The sequence below is a fragment of the Trichosurus vulpecula genome, chromosome 6, assembly GCF_011100635.1.
Source record: "Trichosurus vulpecula isolate mTriVul1 chromosome 6, mTriVul1.pri, whole genome shotgun sequence".
Taxonomy (NCBI): Eukaryota; Metazoa; Chordata; class Mammalia; order Diprotodontia; family Phalangeridae; genus Trichosurus; species Trichosurus vulpecula.
The window spans coordinates 123755499-123776405 of NC_050578.1; the positions used below are offsets into that span (position 1 = coordinate 123755499).

At 36.2% G+C, this 20907-nt stretch overlaps 1 protein-coding gene across 1 annotated transcript in view; it reads right to left on the reverse strand.

Moving 5' to 3' along the window:
* Window positions 1-1065: 1065 nt before the first annotated feature.
* The window catches only part of LOC118854737 (protocadherin-10-like), a 55511-nt gene continuing 35669 nt past the window's right edge, over window positions 1066-20907 (reverse strand). Inside the window, 1 exon segment of the mRNA XM_036765011.1 lies at window positions 1066-1689. Coding sequence (XP_036620906.1) covers window positions 1670-1689 — 20 coding nt within the window. The 3' untranslated portion in view covers window positions 1066-1669.

Sequence of the window (20907 nt, forward strand, 5' to 3'; positions counted from 1 at the left end):
GGGCACAGGAAGTTAAAGGCTAGAGGTGAGGAATGAGGCTTCCATCTTTCCTTGAAGATTATTTCACAGGCTAATAAGACTAATTTCTCTCTCAATTAATTGCTTTTCTAAACATATCTGCTGATAACACAGACACTTTTTATAATGTGTTTTAACACATAATGAACAGCCATAGGAAAACAACAATAAAATATGTAAAACAGAGGGAAATGAATCTCACTAAATTTAATCATTAACTCTGATGACATAAAAGTAAGGCAAGCTTTACTTTGCAAGGCTTGGTTTCATGAAGACTTTCTCATTAATCTCATTAATAAAACATTCCAAATACATTTAAACTACAAGTGAATTTTTAATGAACTATGTCCGTAATTCCATACGTATTAGTTTTAATGGAAGTCTTCCTAACTTATTTGCTGTTTTATCAGGACAAAATAATATTTATATATCTCTCTATATGTCACATAAAGAGATTTATAAAAAGTTTACTTTCTATATAGTTAGGTTTCCACAAAGCTTTGTAAAATAAAGGTCTGTGTGACTTATATGATTTGGGAAGAGTTTCTTAAAATAGTATTTTTCAGCTACATATTTTACATCGCAAAATGTACAGACACCCAATTTTTTTTTTTTAGTTTTAGTTTCCATTTTTAACAACATATACAGGTGAATTTATAGATTCCCTTTTACAAAATTCTACATGATCCTAAATTAAACACCATAGAAATAGGAGCAAAAGAATGTAAATGTTCAATCCTTTGACAACATAGTCAGTGTTCAGCCTGGTAACGTTGACAGCTGTGTCTTTGGCATTGAAAATTCAGTACAAGTTTTAGACAAAATTTTGTTGCTTAGAGTTTAAAAAAAAACAAGAAAAAACATGATTGATCGAGATTATGAAAACTGGGGAAATGCCATTAAAGATGGTTTTTGTCTTAGTAAGGTTAGCTTTGGGACCCTGAATTACCTTTTTGCTTGAGTGTATGCTGTGAACTCTATGAATCCATTTAAAAACCAACTAAATTGTACCACGTTTTCAGGAAAATTATATATAATATAATATAATATATATATATTTTATATTTATTTAGAAGCTTTGAAATATTACAGTAAACACTTTGCAACACGGTGTATAAACTACAGAGAATGTCTTTGATATTTTGTGGGTCTTCGGAGGAACAACATTTCGATGACCCACAGGTGAACATGATCACAATCTCTCTTGTAAAGTTGGAATAGTTTGGGGGGAACACTTGATCACACAAAAATAATATAAAACAGTCAAGTTTAAAACAGTGATATTGCATTTATAATGCACAAATTTCCTTTATCTTGTACGATTGGCTTCTTGTGGTGAATATAAACATCTAGAGGGCTCAGTGACATTTTGGAGAGAGAAAGATATATAGTGCTGTAAACAGGCACACACTGATCAGAGAAGCAAGGTCAGTTGCCTCTGAAGGTTCTACAGTTCTGCACATTTCAACTCATTTCTCAGGCCTGCTGAGAGCAATACGGTCTGATTGTGGGCCCTGGTGACTCCAACAGCAATCGAATCCTCAGTTACACAGAACTGGATGGCCAAGATAATGAAGTTGAAAAGTTGATGCTTTTGTTGGTTGACTTTTTGTGCAAATCATGCTGCGTCAGGTAAGTCCTGTAGAATTGACTAGCATATCCGTTTCCGTGCTGCAGGAAAAAGAGACAGAAAGAAAATACTCAGGAAAAAAAAAATGGCTCTTGTCCTTTATTTTAGCCTTGTTTATTTAGTGGACAAACAAACAAAGCCTGAGTAGCACAAAGGCTCTTTTGACTTCCCTATTTTATAAAAATGCCTTAATACTACTTCCTAGACCTTTGCTTCTTCATCAGGAGAATGCAGATAGTGTGATAATGCTTGCAGTCTATTAATCTGAGAGTCATTGCAATCGAATGCACTTTTGCAAACTGTGAAGCATTATAAACATGTTAATTAATATTAATGTCATCTCCAGGAAACATAATCCTTCTGTAACTTGCAATAACACATAATCATATATTTATGTAGTTCTTTAAAATTTACAATATTCTTCGACATTAATTTTCAAACCTTTTTATCAACTTATATGACAATTTTCATGTTCATATTCTTCAATATATGGGAAGAAAAGATTTCTTGAGGAAGTTGGGCTCAAAAATTATTGACAGATCTCACCTTTTGAGCTGGAAAGAATGTCAGAGGCCACATAATACAAACTCCTTTATTTCAGAGAGGAGGAAACTGGGTAGCTAGGTAGCTCAGCGGATAGAGTGCTGGGGCTGGAGTCAGGAAGATTCATCTTCATGAGTTTAAATCTGGCCTCAGACACTTACTAGTTGTGTGACCCTGGGCTAGTCACTTAACCCTATTTGCCTCAGTTTCCTCATCTGTAAAGTGAACTGGAGAAGGAAATGGATCTTTGCCAAGAAAAATCCCAAATGGTTTATGAAGAGTCAGACATGACTGAACAACAAGAACAAACTGGGGAGGCCAAGCAAGGTTAAATGACATGCCCAGGGTCACAAACTGATCATCAACAGAACTAAGATTCACACTCACATCTTCTGACTAAATCCGTATTTTTAAATTGTTCAGGAGCACAGAATATGAAATTCCATAAATCGAGTTATCACAAGTGCCACCTATTTGTATCCACAAATGAATACAAAATGTGGGTTCAGGTCCTCCAGTTGAATCCCAACCCAATCACACAGGTGGATTCTGGCAACACCAACAGGTGTAACTCCATCCTATTTCTGGCAACCGAGCCATGGCCTGGACTAACATAAAGTATCAAGTGGCTTTGACAGCAACTCTTTCTGTCATCTCCCTAAAGTCCTGGGACAATCGGACCAAAAAAAAATGGCACTATTAGCAAAGGGGGGATTTAAATTCCATAATCACAACCTTTTGAGCAATCTATGAAGACTTTTTCATCTGCTTTATTAATTCATTCCAAAATTCTTCATGCTAATTTAATGGATAATGAGGCAGGCATGTATGTCATAGCATAACAGCCTTGCAGAGATACCTTTGGGTTCAATGTTTTCTTTTCTTCTTTATCTAAGCTTATCTAATCTAGTTTGCTGCATGATTTGAAAACCAATGCTATAAGTATTCTCCCATATACTATATTTCAGTATGGTAGAGAAAGAAAAACATTAAAAATTATGGCTTTGGTCTTAAAATATGGCAGAAACACTGGATGGGGAGCCAGAGAACATGGAAATTGGAAATATTCCCCAAGAAGCAAATTTTTATTCTTACATGCATTCTAGGAGCTTTTATTATTCTATTTGCTTATATACTCTTCCTTTGTTGTAATAAATATAAACTCAAACTGACTCTAAATCTACTTCCCTTCACTTCAGTGTTCCGGAAACTACAGTGAGATATAGTGATGGATATAAAAATCTTTTAGCAAACAAGAATATCGAGGCACAAGCATTCAGAGAAATAGAAAGATGTATAAGAACTAATGCAGAAAGAAGTAAGAAGAAACTAGATATTAATTTACCTGATAATTAAAATAATATAAAGGAAAAAAGTAAATGACATTAGAACTTAGATTACTGAAAAACAAAGGAATCAACCTGGACTCTAAAGGACTGATAATGAAATGCATCTACCTCCTCTCAGTAGAGAAGTGGGCTAAAGGTCTGGAAAACACATATAATATTCCATCAATGTAGGTTTGTTTTGCTTAAGGCCACAGAGCATAGTAGATAGAGCATTTTCAGGAAGACCTGAGTTTAAATCCTGCCTATGACTTCAGGATTGTCTAGATATGTATACTGGCTGTTCGATAGCAAAGTGGTGCTCTATAGTATCATCGAAGCACCATACATCCCTGTGTAGAAGGGGAAGTACAATGGAAATGAATACTGCAATGTGAGTGAGCACATAAACACTGACGCCTTAGACCCTCATTACCTGTGTGACCTTAAGCAAAACACTTAGCCTCTCTGAACTGTCTCTCCATCTTTAAGATGGCAACAATAATACTCACAGGACTGTTGTTAGGCTCAAATGAAATAATATGTATAAAGGGTTTTGAAAACTTTAAAGTACTAGATAAACGTCATTTTTACCAGGATGTCATGTTACCAGGTGGAATTCGGAAATGAACGATGTTTTTAAAAACAGCATCAAAAAACAATATGAAAAAATAGACTACATACTTAGTCAGTGTTAAAGGACACACTACTCATTTTGAAAATAAATAAAAGAGAAGTAATATTACATTTTTTTTTCCAGAGGAAAATCTGTGTTGGAGCTAAAGATATATTTTCTCATGAATTTCATTTCAATTCTTTTACAAATTGTACATTTTAGATTTATTGAAATAAAAGCTGATCTGGGTCAAATGTGAAAGAAACTCATAAGTTAACAATTTGAACTACAAACTCAAAAAAAAAGAGCATCCTGGAAGCCCACATCCCAGTCTAAATACAGAGATTAGTCAATCTAGCACATGTTTTAAATTAGTAGAATATCATTCACAATTAAGTTAGAAGATTACCTTTGGGAGAAGCTATTAGCATAGATATGATGTGTTCATTTAATTTCATCTGGCTGCACTGCCTAATTGTAGTACTCAAATGGTTCATAATTATAAAAACCCAGAAGTTCAGCACACATTATGACAAACTTATATTAAATGTAAACTAAAGCCCCAAAAAGGCATATTTTATTTGACTTTCAGGGGTCCATCTACTGTGCCCTTATTATCTTCATATTTTGATCACTCTAGAGATAGCAAAGTTACCTTTCTTTTTTAACCTGATAGCTATCTTCTATTTGTGAATCCAGACATTAAATATAAAGTTGATATGTGAGCTAGGGATGGAAGGGCTAAGCAAAAAATACTGGAGTGCAGGATACTGGAGAGTGTCCTAGGCACTTAACCTCTCTGGAACTCAGTTTCCCCACCTGTAAAATGGGGGAGTTGGATTAAGGTTGCTTACATCTCTAAATTGAGTATTTTAAGATCATATGGTATGAAAGAGCTGCTGTAACACCCCTGCTAAGTAAGCTTGAGCGGGAGTATGGCATGACAAAAATTAAGAGCACTTTGTATTTCAGGGCTTTGCGAAGATATGTTTGAACTCTAAATAGTCCAAAGGAAAACCATTGACTGGAGTGAGAAGACCTGTTTCCAAATACTGCATCTGATATGACCTGAGCCTCAGTTTCTTCATCTATAAAATGAGGGGCTAGAATAGATAGCCTCTAAGGTCCCTTCCAGATGAAAATGCATGATTTTATCATTCTAGTCAACCATTCTCTGACTACCTGGGTTAATAATGACTCACACATATTATCATGCAAATGGAGAATACATGTAATTACATTTTAGAAGCATTTGTGTGCATAATTATTTCATAAATTTCTATCATTTAAATTGTAGCTATACATTACCTAATTCAAGGTCAGGTAAAATGGGTGTTTGGTTATTATTAAAGGACTTTGGCCAAATTCCTAACTCTCTACATCTTCACTGTCATGCATTCAGCCATAAGTCAGCTGCAACAACATTACTAGGGCTTGACAATAAGGGCTTTATCGTAGAACACAGAATTTTAGGGGGCACTTGCGATCCTCCATCAGCTTAAAAACAAGAGAGTTTAGCAGCAACTATCCAATTCAGGAAAAAATGAGTTAAAATAAGAAACTACCAGATCAGGCCTAACTAATTACATCCAACGGCAGCCTCAGGTGTCCTAGGGTCTCCAAACAAGAGGTGGGGTTGGGGGTGAGGAGCTGGTATCTCACCTTTAGAAAGGTAATTTGAGGACATGTTACATGATACTTTCCTAGGCCCAGTTTGTGCTGCCCTAGGTCAAAAAAAATAATAATTGCTAGTTACAACTCTAATTAACTTATGTAAGGTCACTCGCATGAATAATATATCTCTGTGAAATTAAAGAAAAAGAAAACTCTGGTAGCAGGGAAAGGAATAATCACTATTATTATTCTACACTAAGATAATCAGTATAAATGGCAGACAAGTCACTTCCCTCAATGCCAGAAAACGGTCTAAAAGATCAAACAAAATGAAAGAAAGGCATGAATATCTAGCTTTTCATAATTTAGCCTAGAGATAATTTTACAAGAGTTCCATCATTCACATTGAACTTTTCATAAGTTGTGAAATCCTTTAATCACCTTTAATAATTTACAAACTGTGAAATTAACCTATGGAAAAGAAATACTGATTAATTACCCATGTGATAAAAAATGACTTTGGATTATGCATATTGGTAACATAATTAGCTGAAATAACATTATCCCAAGGAGTACAACCATACATTAAGTGCCTGGGGGAAGGAAGTTTAAATACTCAGCTAAAATGGAAAGTACTTGAGATGCCTGAATGTTCCCATTAGCTTATATTCATGGTGGAAAGCTCACATTATACATAGCACTTTAAGGTTTGCAAAGATATATATAATACACACACATACACACACACACACACACACACACACACACACACACATATATATATATATGTACATATATATACACACATACACATATTATCCTGTTAGAGCAACATAATAACCCTTTTCAGGTTGGTACTACACTTATTAGTCTCTTTTGATTAACAAAGAAACTGAGGCACAAGAGAGTTGAAATGACCTCCCCATGATCACACAGCTAAGAAATGTCAGAAGCAGGATTCAGATCAAGGCCTTGTTAACTTTTAACTGCAGCACTCTAACTCCCAGGCCAAACTGCCTTTGCTATATGGTTTTATGCCTTATCACATCAGAGAGGTTAATCTTGAAAAGGTACCTTGGCTTCTTCCATTCCTCTAAGAATGTCCATCCTTCAACTGTCTCTTGGTCCAATTTTTTAAAACTTCCAAAGAGTAAGGTCTTCTAACCTCCTCAAGGAACCCATTCACATGTTTAATGATCCTGATGGTCAGGAAGCTTCTTTCTGTATAAACTCAATTTAGCATGCAGTAATTCAAGCCCATTTCCTCATTTCTTTAGTTCTCAGTGGAGGTGGGGAACAGCTGCTCATCATCATTGGTGCAATAACTCTAAATAAACTCAAAGATGCTTTTTAAATTGTCCCTCAGTATCTATTCTTCAGGTTCAATAACCCCATTTCCTTTAACCTTTCACTTTCTGAACTTCTAATTATGTTTGTATCTCTCTTCTGAATTCTCTTCAGGAGAATGCTTTATTTATAGAGGTAGGAACTGTCCAGACACCGTTTTCTAGAAAGGGTCTGATCAATGATAGGAGAGGAAGTTTAGAAAGTGCCTCGAAGTTTGCAAATCACTTTATTCACATCAACTCTAATTTACATAGTGTAAGAACTATAATGTGTATTTTATAGATGGGGTCACTGAAGCTCAGAAAGGCTGAAATTACCCATATTCACACAGCTAATAAGTGTGAGTGAGAGGGCTGCTGGGACTTAAATTCAGCTTTCCTAACTAGAAGACAAATTGTCTTGCCACTACAAAACCATAGTACCTTTACGAAGCTATATCATAATTGGTTTAGTATCATAGATGTTTATCTGCATTCCCAATATTTAAGCGCAGCCCTACATAGTTTACTCATGGTTGGGTTATAGTGTATTCTTTCTGACAAAAAATATTGAGTTGAACTCAACCTTAAGTGATATCTAATAGAAAGTTAATATTTATCAACTTTTTAAAATGACATAGTAATCAACTATGAATTTACCTGAAGCAGACTAAAGCAAGATAGTACGTTAAAATTAATAATTACTTAGTACCCTTAACGCACAAAGACAGATCATAAGCATCAAAGTGAAATGTTAGAAGATTCCAAAATATGTTAATTGTTTTTATGGTGAAATCACTAGAGAAGACTGAGAGGGAACAGGACAGCAGTCTTCAAGGCTGAAGAAGGATAGGACTTGTTCTGCTCTGATCCAGGGGTCAGAACTAGTAGAAAGGGATTAAAGTTATAAAGGGACAAATTGAGGCTTGCTGTAAGAATCAAAACTGTCAAAAAGTGGACCAGCTCATTGAAAACTTCAAGTCTTTAAGCAAAGGCTGGATCCTCCCCAATTGGTCAGGTATATTATGGAGAGGACTGATATTCAGCTATGAATTGGACCTTTTCCAATTATGAAATCTTATGAATTAAAAATACTTCTGAGACAATTTGTATCATAGAATTGTAGAACTGGCAGAGATCCTATAGGTCATCTCATTTAGTTTTACAAATGAGGAAACAGTGGCCAAGAGATTGAATCATTTTTCTAAAGTCACAAAGATCATGGTGGAGCTAGAAAAAAGTACTAATACTACTACTAGGATAGGGACTGGACCTGTGGAAAGCTCTAGTGAGGAAAATCCCTCTACCAAAGCAGGCTGCCACCCTCTTGGCAAGCTACAGTTTTAGAGAGTTGCCAAAAACATTAAAAGGCCTAGGTCTTTCTGGCTCTGAATCCAGCTTCCTACTGACTAATTCACCCTGAATCTCACAGAAGTAATAATGCCTATCATTTGTATTGTACTTTAAATTTTGCAAAGCACATTACATACATGATCTCATTTGATCCTCATTAATACCCCTATGAGATAGGCTACATAACTTGCCTAGTCACACAGGTACTAGGTGTCTAAAGACAGAACTTGAACTCAGATCTTCTTGACTCCATGTCTTGACTGTATACACTAGTGCTAGTTTCTAAGAACAAAAGCTCTTAAATGTACCAAATCATCTGTTTTAGTAGTGTTCTAAATATAGAAATATATGTTTGCTGGATGCAAAATGATTTTAAATCCCTGGATTTTACACTGACAAGATAATCTAAGTATTCTGGGGGTAGAAAGGACCTCTAGGATTAAGAGTATTTTCTACAGAAAGGACATTTTATTTTGTTTTGTTTTTATCAAATATCACTGATTGGTTCTCAGATATTTTTGCCAATTAGTCATTGAAACACATAGATCATGACTTCTCTGGCCAGTCTGTAAAACAGATGTATTACATTGCCAGGGCACAAACAGCCTTGGTTTCCTGTTGTTGTTTAAAATTGTTTCCAAACTATGCCATATGTAAATCCTAATAAAAGCAGTCTGGAAAAAGCTGAAGTCTGCAGAAGGAAAATAACTTAAATGGTGTGAGGATGTGAGTGCCTGAAAATATATCCTCATGCCTTATTAGGAGTTGCTAAGAATTTGCCTACTGTAGTTTAGTCAAATCTTTTCACTCCTGGATTCTGAAGTGGTAAGGAGAGTGTGCTTATTATCGATGAAAGCCTTCTAGACCATTCCCAGAGGGAATTACCATTAGACCGCAAATCACCCGACACTGAAAAAAGTCATACAAGAACTCATTTGTCCTTGGAAAATAAATATGGGAATCTCTTTGGGTCTATGTAAAGAAAATTTCTCTAGCATCTTTCTATTTTTTTTTAAATTTCCTAGGTTGCTATGGTTAAAAATTTTATCTGTAAGTAGCCAGCCCAATGGTGATGAACACATTGAGTGGACCTCCTGTGTTGAACTTACGGGAGGATATGGAGGAGAATCAGTCAGCATGACTATTGCATCATACGACCTGCATCACTACTGAATACTTACTTTGATTGAGATTCCAGATATTATCAAAATTATTATCATAATTTTATTGTGTCCAAATTTCAACTCTAATTACAACATACGGATTTGAACAACTATTGGAAAGTTAAGACTGAGTCACAGGAAAGTAGAATATGAACAAAGAGCAAAAAAATAAAGGGATTAGTTGCTGGACTCTTAAATATGTAAACATGTATGTAATTTATGGTGCAATAAATGCCCACTTAGGGCAGCTTAGGTGGAGCAGTGGATAGAGTGCCAACCCTGGAGTCAAGAGGATCTGAGTTCAAATTTGAACTCAGATATTTACTTAGCTGTGTGTTCTGGGCAAGTCATTTAACCCTATTTGCCTCAGTTTCCTCATCTGTAAAATGAGAAGGAAATGGCAAACTCCTGCAATATCTTCACCAAAATCCCAAATGGGGGTCGCAAGGACTCACCTATGACTGAAACAACTGAACAACAACACCAAAAAAAAAAGTCCACTTATCCAACAGACTAGTATAAAGTCCACATGGGACAGAGAGTCCTTAAAAATGGGGAGATTCTTCAGGTGTTCTTATTTGTGAACCATTTCAGATGATTACATCAAGTCCTAAGATGTCTCAGAGCCTCCTAAATGACATCCATAATCAGTCGAAAGTGTTCAAACTAATTATCTATACTGGAGAGATCAGTGGGGAGCAGGGAGGGGGTCAAGGAGCAGATAATAATTGGATGAAGCATCCTAACTGTCCAGCCTACAAAATATAACTGGATCAACAACCCACAGAACTGGTTCATTGATACATGAATCTTGGACGTACTGCCCATGTACAGTAAGTCAAGCCCAGAATCCAATAGGAGGAAGAGAACGATTCCTGTTGCCTTTGGAAAATTCTGCAGGACTTTTAATGACTCCAAATTTCTCTGTGAAACAAAAGTCCATTGTTTTACCCTCAATACTCTTCTGGTGACATTTATATGGTCACGAATCACGGAATGCCATGGTCTCTGAAGAGCTAAAACCCCTAAAAAGGGGCACATGATGAGTATAAGTAGTCAGTCTTCTGGAAACCTCAAGGAAGCTAAGTGTTGTCTAGTAGATGCACTAAGTTTGGGATCAGTAAAGCGATGATGAAATCCAGCCTCTGAAATTAGATGTATGACCAGTTCTATGTCACTCACTGTCTATATAGTTTAATTTCCTCATTTATAAACAATGATTACACCTACAAAGTTGTTTTGAGGTTCAAATGAGGTTCATAATGATATATGAATGGCACTTCTAATTACCTAAAGTACAACCAAGAACCTGGAAATAATTGAAAGGGATATTTGATTGCCAACACACAAATACAAACACCAACAGTGCAACAGAGGTCAGTTATTTAACACTATGACAGACATGGAATCTCTTAATGCCTTCAGCAACTCTCTAAAACTAAAGAGTTCCAAGAAGGTGATGACTCACATTGGTAGGAGAACTTTCCTCATTAGGGCTTTCCCTATACTAAATCATAGGTTTGGTCTACTTCCTATTAGCAGTAGTGGCATTAGCTCTTTATTCTGTCTCTACCGTGATCTTTGTGACTTTAGATGGATGATTCAATCTCTTGGCCACTGTTTCCTCAAGCTGAAGTCTTCTGATTTACAATTAGGACTAAAAATCAAGATTTTTAAATATTTGGGTTATTTGATTTCCTCTGAAAAATCTCTTTCTTTTTATATCAAATAGGTTAGGAACAAAGGAAACAACTGAGAAGCGATGGTTGACAAGTTATGCAGGAGACAGCAAAAGGCCAAAAATAAAAGCGATAGCTCTACTATCCACCTCAGTAGCATCATTCTACTCTCCCTGGTAGATGGGATTCCCCCAGCAGGTAACCATTACTCCCAGGTTCAAGGGGTACCCTACAAATACCTACTCTTAAAACTATACCAATAACCTGCCACTGGTGTGTTTGCCATTAACAGTTGGCCACTAGACACAATTTCATTCTGTAAAAAGGCATTAAGATGGCATAGTAAAAAGTAGCTACCAAACCTTCTATTTCTAAACATGTGGCACAGTCTCTCCACAAATGCACACAACATCTGTAGGAAGAGGCACATATTTTAATTACAAAGGTTTTGAGACACACAGGTAAGGAACACTCATGTCAAAGCAACTCATAATTCTGGTACTGCAAAATCTGAAAGCAATTTCTCTCCTCTGGAATTACTCTCCATAGCCTAGTCCTTGTTTTCCAAAGTTATCTCCCCATTAGTCCATAGATCACTCTCTTTTATGTTTCCAGAGAGCATGGTCCATGAAGCTGCTTACTTCCTTGGGTGTTTGTCACTGTATATACGTATCTATCTGGAGTATGCATTTCTGCTCCCTCCTGAATGTAATGTTTCCTACTGCTTAAACATCTCTGCTTCAAATCAACCTGGCTGGGGGGAAAGGAAGAAAAGAGAGAGAAAAAAAAATATTTCCTCCCTACTAAGAGCAATGCATCTCAGGTACCCAGTTCTACTTCCACTTCTGGAGCCTGGCTTGGAACCACCTATACAATTAGTAACAAAGTGTTTTCATGGCACACAGAGGCATTAAACATGGGTTTTCTGTTCAAACCAATCCCTGGCTGTGCCTTTTGTTTCATGCAAAGGACTTGAACTTGACTCATATAAGTGTGGATGCAATTTTACAATTAGCTTAATATACCTTATGGCTACATCTAAACCTCATGTTTGTAACCCAATCCTGTGGCTACATATGAGCTGGGGTGGAGGGAGAATATAGGAATTACAATACCTTTCATATATACAATCTATGTCTTATTTATTTTAGTGTCTTCCTCAGCACCTAACAAATGTCCTTGCATATACTACACACTTTAAAAAAAATGTTAGTGGAAGGAAAGTACCTTAAAGACGTTGCTGTTTTTCTATCCTAAGAGACTAGCACATAATAAATGCTTAATAAATTATTGTTGATTGATTTGTTGAATGAAAGAATGAATGAATAGATAAGTGAATAATTGATGTCCATCATAATGAACTGAATAACCAAGAAAATATTAAATTGCCTTCCAGTAGCTATTGAAAAAAAATTGTTGAAGTGGGTGATACAATTTAAGAACATATGTTTCATCAACATTTTCAAAGCATGAGCAATTAAAGCAAAAGCTCAGTTGGAAGAATTCATTTAAATGAAATACACATTTCAGATTTAGAGTTGGAAAGGACCTTAGAGATGATTTAGTATTCATCCCCCACCCACCTACCTCTGCCCTGTTACAGAGGAAGAACCTGAGGGAAATGATTTACCCAAAGTTACAGAATGCTATCAAGAAACAAAGGCAGGATTTGAAACTGGGTCCTCTCTCTTGAAAACAGTGATCTTTCCATTGACCACATAGCCTTTCCAATGTGTTACTATGACTAGAACTCTGAATATTATCATTACCCATTGTACCACTTCATCGATTGGGCTTAGACTTCTACATAAAGGCAAAAACAAAACAAAGCAAACAAAAAAAAACCATATTCCTATAGGATATGCCACACAAAGCCAAATGATCCATTCCTTTCTGGCTATAAAACTGAATATTGAATAGGTTGTACCAAGGATAAGCTGTTCTGCCTGATCCATGTCCTTGAAACTTTGAGGGTCTGCTCTCAAACTATTTTGTTTAAACTGTTCCAAGTAATTAGAAATGTGATTCTGATCAACAAATAATCTTAGATTTATTGTTTATTTGAATCAGAGCAACACTAAGATGCTTCAAAAGCAGTGTTTCATTTGTGTTAAAGATTAAATTTAATTTTCCAGTTTCTGTTTCAGTATAATCTTAGCTTTAGATTTGCAGGACCTTATTAGAACACTTAGTCTAACCCACTCTCTTCACAAATAAGGAGGCTGAAGTCCATTGAGGTTAAGTGATTTTATTCAACATCATGCAGGTAGTAATTAGCAGAGCCAGAATTTTAACCCAGGCTCTCTAATTTTAAATCTAGCATTTTCCCCACCACACCATGCTTCCTCTCATTCAAATGTAAATCTGGATCATGATTTGTCCTTCTGGTTATCTCCCTCACCAACCTCAAGAAGGAAAACAAAACAACAACAGCAAAAACAAACAACAACAAAACCCAAGATAGGTTATTGAGATGTGATCTTGGGCAAATCACTTGTCCTTCCAGACATCAGTTTTCTCATTTATAAAATGGGAATGTTATAATATGTGCCCTACTTACATAACAAGAATGTAAGGGAGGTAGATGATAGTATTGAAAACACAAAGGGTATTTAGAGAACACCTAGTCCCGCCCCACCCCATACACACACACATACCCATTTTACAGATAGGAGAAGTAAATCTTAGAAATGAGAAGTGAACCACCCAAGGTAACAAAGATATTAAATTGTGATGTCGCAATTTAAATCCCATTCCCCAGGTCCCCAAATCTCATTCTGGCACATATGCTATACATGAAATAATCTGTAACTCTAATAACTCAATAGATCAAGAATCTGTTATTTCATTGGTGTGGGGAATCCCTTTCCCTAATATAGATCTCAACTCTATTATGATTTGTTAGGTAAGTCTTAGAGAGTTACCTGAAAATGAGAGTGGTTAAGTGACTTTCCCTTGGTCACACAGCTCTTTACTGTCAGATGCAAGAATCTAGCTTTTCCTAACCCCCAACACATTACCCACTAAGCTAAACTCTCTCTCTTGTAATTCTAAAGCACTAGACAAAAATGAGTTATTTTACTTGTTATATTGTATCATAATTATTAAAAACTATTTACCTCATTTAACTCTTGGATTATAACTACCTGCAAACAGATGTATATTGTTTATTATAGATAGGGCTTCCTAAGATCATAGGATTGAGAATTTTAGAGCTGGCCGGACCTTAAGGACCATCAGTCCAACCTACTGAATTTGCAGATGAGGAGACTCGAAGCATAGAGATATCATGTAACCAAGGGTCATTTCTTTTTCTGAACATGAGATGTTAGAGAAGCAGAGGGTAAAAAGCAAAACTGAAAGGTGTGTGCTGGAGCGAGGAATCAATTAGGAAGCAAAACAAAACAAAACAAAACACAAGAAGATTGACCTGGCAAAAGTCAGCATAAGATGATAGGGACCAGGGAGAAACTAGATAAAAAAGTGTGTGGGGGGAGTTCAGAGATGTTTGGTAGGACAAGAAACTAAGCTAGTGCACCAAGCAGGAAGGAAGACTGGAAAATCAGACGCTGAACAAGGTACCCTGCTTCTATAAGTGTTCTGAAAGCTTTGAGATATATAGCTATGTAAAAGAAAAAAAATACATATTATGTACAGCAATAGAATGACAATCTAGTTATTTGGAGAAGCAAAGCTTTAGAATTATCAAGACTAGGAAGGCCTGAGCTCGGGGAATGAGTTAACCAAGAGTGAATTTTAACTATGTGTATATGTTAACATCAACATGTATATGTATTTGTCACTTAACTACCTATGTATAGTGGATACCTTGAAAATTAGATCCCTCTTTTATGCCATCTGGCTTCTAACCCTTTAGCTCAGAAGAAATTATTTTTTCTAAAGATCTCCAATGACAAGCTAATCTCCACTCTAGGGACTATCTAAAGCAGTTGTTTATATTCTCCAATACAGGCTGAATATGTGTCTGATCAAATAAAAAAAGTATACATTTACTTAGTACCTATTCCATACAGAGCAATACATAAGGAACTAGGAAATAATAGAAAATTACTGTCACCCCAAAGAATTTCCTATAATGGGAGTAAAAGGGTTCAGGAGCCTGATTAGAGTCTCCTAAAATTTAATCACAATTCCTAACATATATAAGTGAAACTAAACCAGGAAGATCTGGGTTCAAGCCTCACCTTTGACATTTAATGTCTTTGTGACTCAGAGCAAGTTGTAACCACTCTGTGCCCTATGTAAACCCCTAGGACTTACTTAAGAAATCATTGACTAACCATTATCTGCATTGGTAGAAAGAATACATACAACAGGAGTTCCAATGCTTTGTGTATTTTAACATGCAGATAATGAAAAGGCAATGACTACAAATTAATAATCATGTCCTTAATGGGGCTATGTGACTGTTTCTTTTCTCAGATTTCACTCACATTGGAAACTCTTCCTACTGATACTCAATTAAAATGAGGCAACTTAAACATTTGTGCTGGTTTTTTTTCTGTCCTAAATAAAGAAGAAAAAGTTACTCTCCTCCTCCCCTAGTGTGTTACATAAATTTTTCTCCAAAGGTGCCCATGGCCTGCCTATTTAGAAACGGACTCACAGAAGTACCAAGAATTTAGGAAATTTTTAAAAAACACCTTTAATTTCTGTTATTAGGACAGATTCTGAATGCTCAAGGGCCCTGTGGCTCTGAAGCTCAAATAAATCTTGAAATTTCATTTTGTTTATTTTATTTTTGACACTTTGTCTCTGTGTCCACACACATACACACACACACACACACACACACACATACACACACATCTCTATATTTAAAAAAAAGTCTTCTATGATATTTGTTTCCCTCTGTTCAGGCTTGTCTACTATCGCCTTCCATAAAGTTCTGTAAGGACTAGTCTACATCAGCATTACTACCCTACTTCAAAACTGACTCTCTCCTTAACCATTTAATATTTAGCTTGTATTCATTAATCAACTGAAACATCCTTCCCAAAGATGGTTAATGACAAAATCCAGTGGTTTCATTAATCTCCCAACCCAATATAGTGCTTTCTCCCAACTCTCCCTAGGGCAGCTAGGTGGAATAATGGACGAAGTGGCAGACCTAGAGTCAGAAAAACTCATCTTCCTGAGTTCAAATCTGTCCTCAGGCACTTACTAGCTGTTTGACCCTGGGTAAGTTACTTTACTCTGTTTGCCTCAGTTTCTTCATCTGTAAAATAAGCTGAAGAAGACAAAAGCAAGCCAAGAAAACCCCAAATGTGGTCACATAGATAATGGCTAAACACCCTCACTCAATTCTCCCTGCCTACAACAATGTTCTGATCACTATTTGTCACTGTCATTGTCATATTTGATTACTATTACTGTCAATATTTGCCCAGTCATGAAACTTGAAATCTTGGAAGTAATTCTTGATTCCTTACCCTTTATTCCTTACACCATCCCCCACTTCCAAGTCCTATAGCATCTTACTTCAAAATGGCTTTCGCTGTCTTATGTGTATCTTCCTCTCTATCACTGTCGCCACTTCACAACTATCTGGGGACAACAGAACCTCAAATATAATTTTCTGCTAATGGTTTAATTTTTCAATTAGCTATATGATCATCGCTTTAAGTTATCTGTGTTTTTTTGTTTATTTTTGGACTTCACTAACAGAAACTCTCCTTTTCACAATCTTGGGCAATATCAAATTGTCTGCCTGTTAGAAGTTGCTAAATCTGACAGACCCAACAATTACTATCTAAAAGCTCTATTCTTTTTCAAAACCCTTCTAAATGATATCCCTGCCTCAGCTTTGAACCTTTAATCCACCTTATACACTGTAGTCAAATTTATCTTCCACAGGAACTACCATATCTAGTACTAATAGTAATAATAATACTAGGTATTCTGGTGACTGGGGCAAATTTGTTTGCAAGTAGAGGAATGTCCCAGACCAGTCAACCCTAGTTTGGTGAAATTGTTCTGGAAGAGGGGATGGCCTATACCCTAGAAAGTCAAGACGAAGTCCCCACTAAATGGCTAAGAGGCACATCTCTGAGAAGGGAGGAGGCAGAAGGAGGAAGTGGTAGACAGGGCACAAGTGGGGTGGAAAGACGGTGCTAGACGAGACAGGACCCAAATAGCACCACTATACAGTATGAAGCCTAGAAACAGTTAGATGGCTCAGTGGATAGAGCCCTGGGCCTGAAGTCAGGAAGACCTGAGTTCAAATGGGGCCTCAGATACGTACTAACCATATGACCCTAGGCAAGTCACTTAACCTCTGATTGTCTTACTCCACCAGAGAAGGAAATAGCAAACAACTCCAGTATCTTTGTCAAGAAAATCCCATGGACAGCATTGGTGTCCTATGGTACACAGGATCACAAAGAGTCAGACACGGCAGAATGACTGAACAACACAAAACCAGTAAAAGACCATATCACGTGAGGATGTAGGTCCACCACAGAGAGGAAGCAAGTACCACCTCCCACTCAGAAATTGATTCCATTGGGAAAAAGTCCCCATCACCTCATCATAGTGGTAGCTTTGAGCAATATAATATAAATGCAAGATTGTTTTTAGCACGGAAAAACAATTGATGATGATTATTTTTTTAATCCACTTATTCAAGTTGCTATCAATAATTAAGGAACTAAGCACAATATTGTATCATTAAAAAGTTACATATTTTGAAAGAGAACCACAGGAAATTCAAATATATAATAGCTTTTTATATTCTGATGAACCTAGAGGGGAAAAAAATCAAGTCTGTCTCTGAAACTTCAATTTTTGTACTTAGTGAGGGGTGGGGATAGAAGATAGGAAACAACAAGATTCAGGATTTCATTTAAAATGACAGTTCTTTCAAAAGAAAAAACCTGAACAGAAATCTAAGAAGAAAGCCAGAGGCTATGATTTCAGGTGATTCTAAAGTGGAGTGGAGCCATTGAGAAGAAATTGTTAGGGCCATCAGACATCCTGAGAGTGTAGTCATAGACAAGCATATTTTAAATTATCTACATAGATTATACAAAAGAGAATTTCTTTAGCAGAGAAGGTACAAAGCACAAGGAAAGACTCTAAACTTGGAAATGACATGGCAATTGGAAAAATTAAACCTTCAGAAGAAAATTAAGTTTGAGCTATTTTTTCAGGGACCTTGGAAGCATTTATGATTTCTGTCAGTTTCTTAAAGGGCAAAGATAAAAATGCAAATCTGATGTCTAACTGAATTGGGATTATAAGATTAGAGGTTTTAGGAAGGAAACAAAAAGGAAGAAAAAGATTCCCTGTTTACAGTCCTTTTGCACCTGAATATCCTTCTTCCGTGACATTCATTAGGGTGATACTCTTGGAATATTTTAGGGGAAGATCTCACTGATTATTTTCTTTACCAGAAGACCTCTTTGAATTAATCTCTGGGAACTGAATCAGAAGAGATAGGCATGGTCATGTAAGAGAGTTGTGATAAATGGAAGGATGCTGAATTCTTAGATTCAATCTGCAGAGCCTGGGGTAGGACTTTTGAAGGGATTCCCCCTCGCTCCCCACCAAAAAAAAATGAAACACAAAAACAAATCATGAAAGAAGTTTTAACTGTTTTTCTAGAATATACTAAGAACATAGCACAACCACACTTTAGGACCAGCCTGCTTAAACCCTAAATTTCAAAATTTCTGTATAAACTGAGGCTAATCTGACTGACCCAGTGACAAGAATCCAGGTTGGGCAGCATGGAGAGACAGCTCTGTACCTCGGTGAAGACCTAAGAATTAACAGGTAACTTTTGGATATTTACTTTCCAGTTATTTATATAGAAAGAGAAGAACAATTTCTTCTCCTCCTGTTGCCACAGTTATTTGCTATTCTCTTCACTAAATTACAAAAATTCAGTTAATAGTCTTCAGGTAGCATTAGCTACTAAGAGGAGTGAATATCCTCGGTTAGTTGAGGGATCACAAAATTATTTCCACTATTGTCAATTAAAAAAGAAAAACTGAGGAATCCACAGAATAAAGGAAGGGAAGCCAGGAGTTGTAGATTGCCAATCATATGTTCATTACCTGATACCAAGAGAAAAATCTCTGAATCTTTCCCCATTTTGTAAATGGTTCTAGGGCGTTTGGTAAGCAGATAACAGCCTATGTGTGCAAATACATACAGGGTATTCTAAAAGTGTCTCTCTCTCTCTCTCTCTCTCTCTCTTTCACACACACACACACACACACACACACAGAGAGAGAAAATGTCTCAAAATGTCTCAATGATTAATTACCTTTGGTATTTCCCTTGTCTGAGGAGTTCAACTGAGGCAAAAGACTGCAAAACATTCCAATCAACCAATCAAAAACAAAATAAAAGAGAAATCTTGTGCTTTTTAAAACAAGTATCAGCATGTTTATGTATAGCAGTTCCCAGATCTCAAAAATGGAAAGCTGGGAAATAGTGATAGAAGTTTGATTGGAAAGAGCTAGGGATATAGTCAGAGCACCAACATTTGAATCCTAGCTCTGCCAGTTAATATCTGTGTGATCTCAGACAATCCTCTCCTGAAAATATTTATATATAATAATTCACATTTTCATAGTACTTTAAAGTTTTGCAAACACATTACACAAAATTTCATTTCAGCCTCATAATAACCCTAGGATATCGTTACATTACTACCTACTACACACCAGGCACTGTGCCAGGTACTGGGAAAACAGACAAAAAGAAATCTCTGCCCTCAAGTTTACATCCTACTAGTTCTCTCTGGTCTCTTATTATTCTAAATCTATGAGCCTATTATCTTAAGACATATAAAACAGAATCTTACCCAAATTAGTAGATCCTGACCCAAAACTGAATCTGATTTTCCTCTTTCTGAGGAGGAACCCGATTTAAATTAATATTCAAAGAAAAAGGCATATGAGGTTGCCCTGGGAATCCTTACATTAATTTATCCAGAATTTGAGATAAAAGCCAGACACACATTCATTGCTTAAAAAAAAAGTAGCATGTGATGGTCACTTTTGGGACTGGAGATGAAACTGGACTCACTTAAAAAGGTAAATGGGTATGTACTTAAAATTATCTCCAAAACCATACTGTCCATTTCACAAATTAGTGATTATTGAACAGATTACTTTCATTTGAAGAGGTAGAATTTGTTCTCTTCCTTCATTATTTCAGCTGGCATTTTAGTAGGCTGGATCAGGTAGCTATCTCTTAATAGCAGTTTACCTACATTACATGAATTTTTAAAAGACAAATGTTCAGTCCCTAATTTTTAATGTATTCTCTAGTTTATGTTTAATGTGAAAGAAATTAAAATGGAATAATTCAATGTGAAATATGTTCCTTAAAATCAATTTCATTAAAGATGGAATCTTTGAAATGATTATCTGCCCCAGCCATCGCAGTAGGATTCTATCTTTTAGGTTTTATTTGCCTAGGGAATAATCTTAATACCATGGAGTAACGTGGTAAGAAGAGCTGGCCCAATTTTTATTCATAGATTATTCTTAAGGGATTGGAATCCATTGTAATGAATTGTAACTGAAGCTACACTTTTCTCATGTGAAAAAAATGGGGGGGTGGCCTAGATGATTGGAAAGTTCCTTCCAACTCCTGTAGTCCTA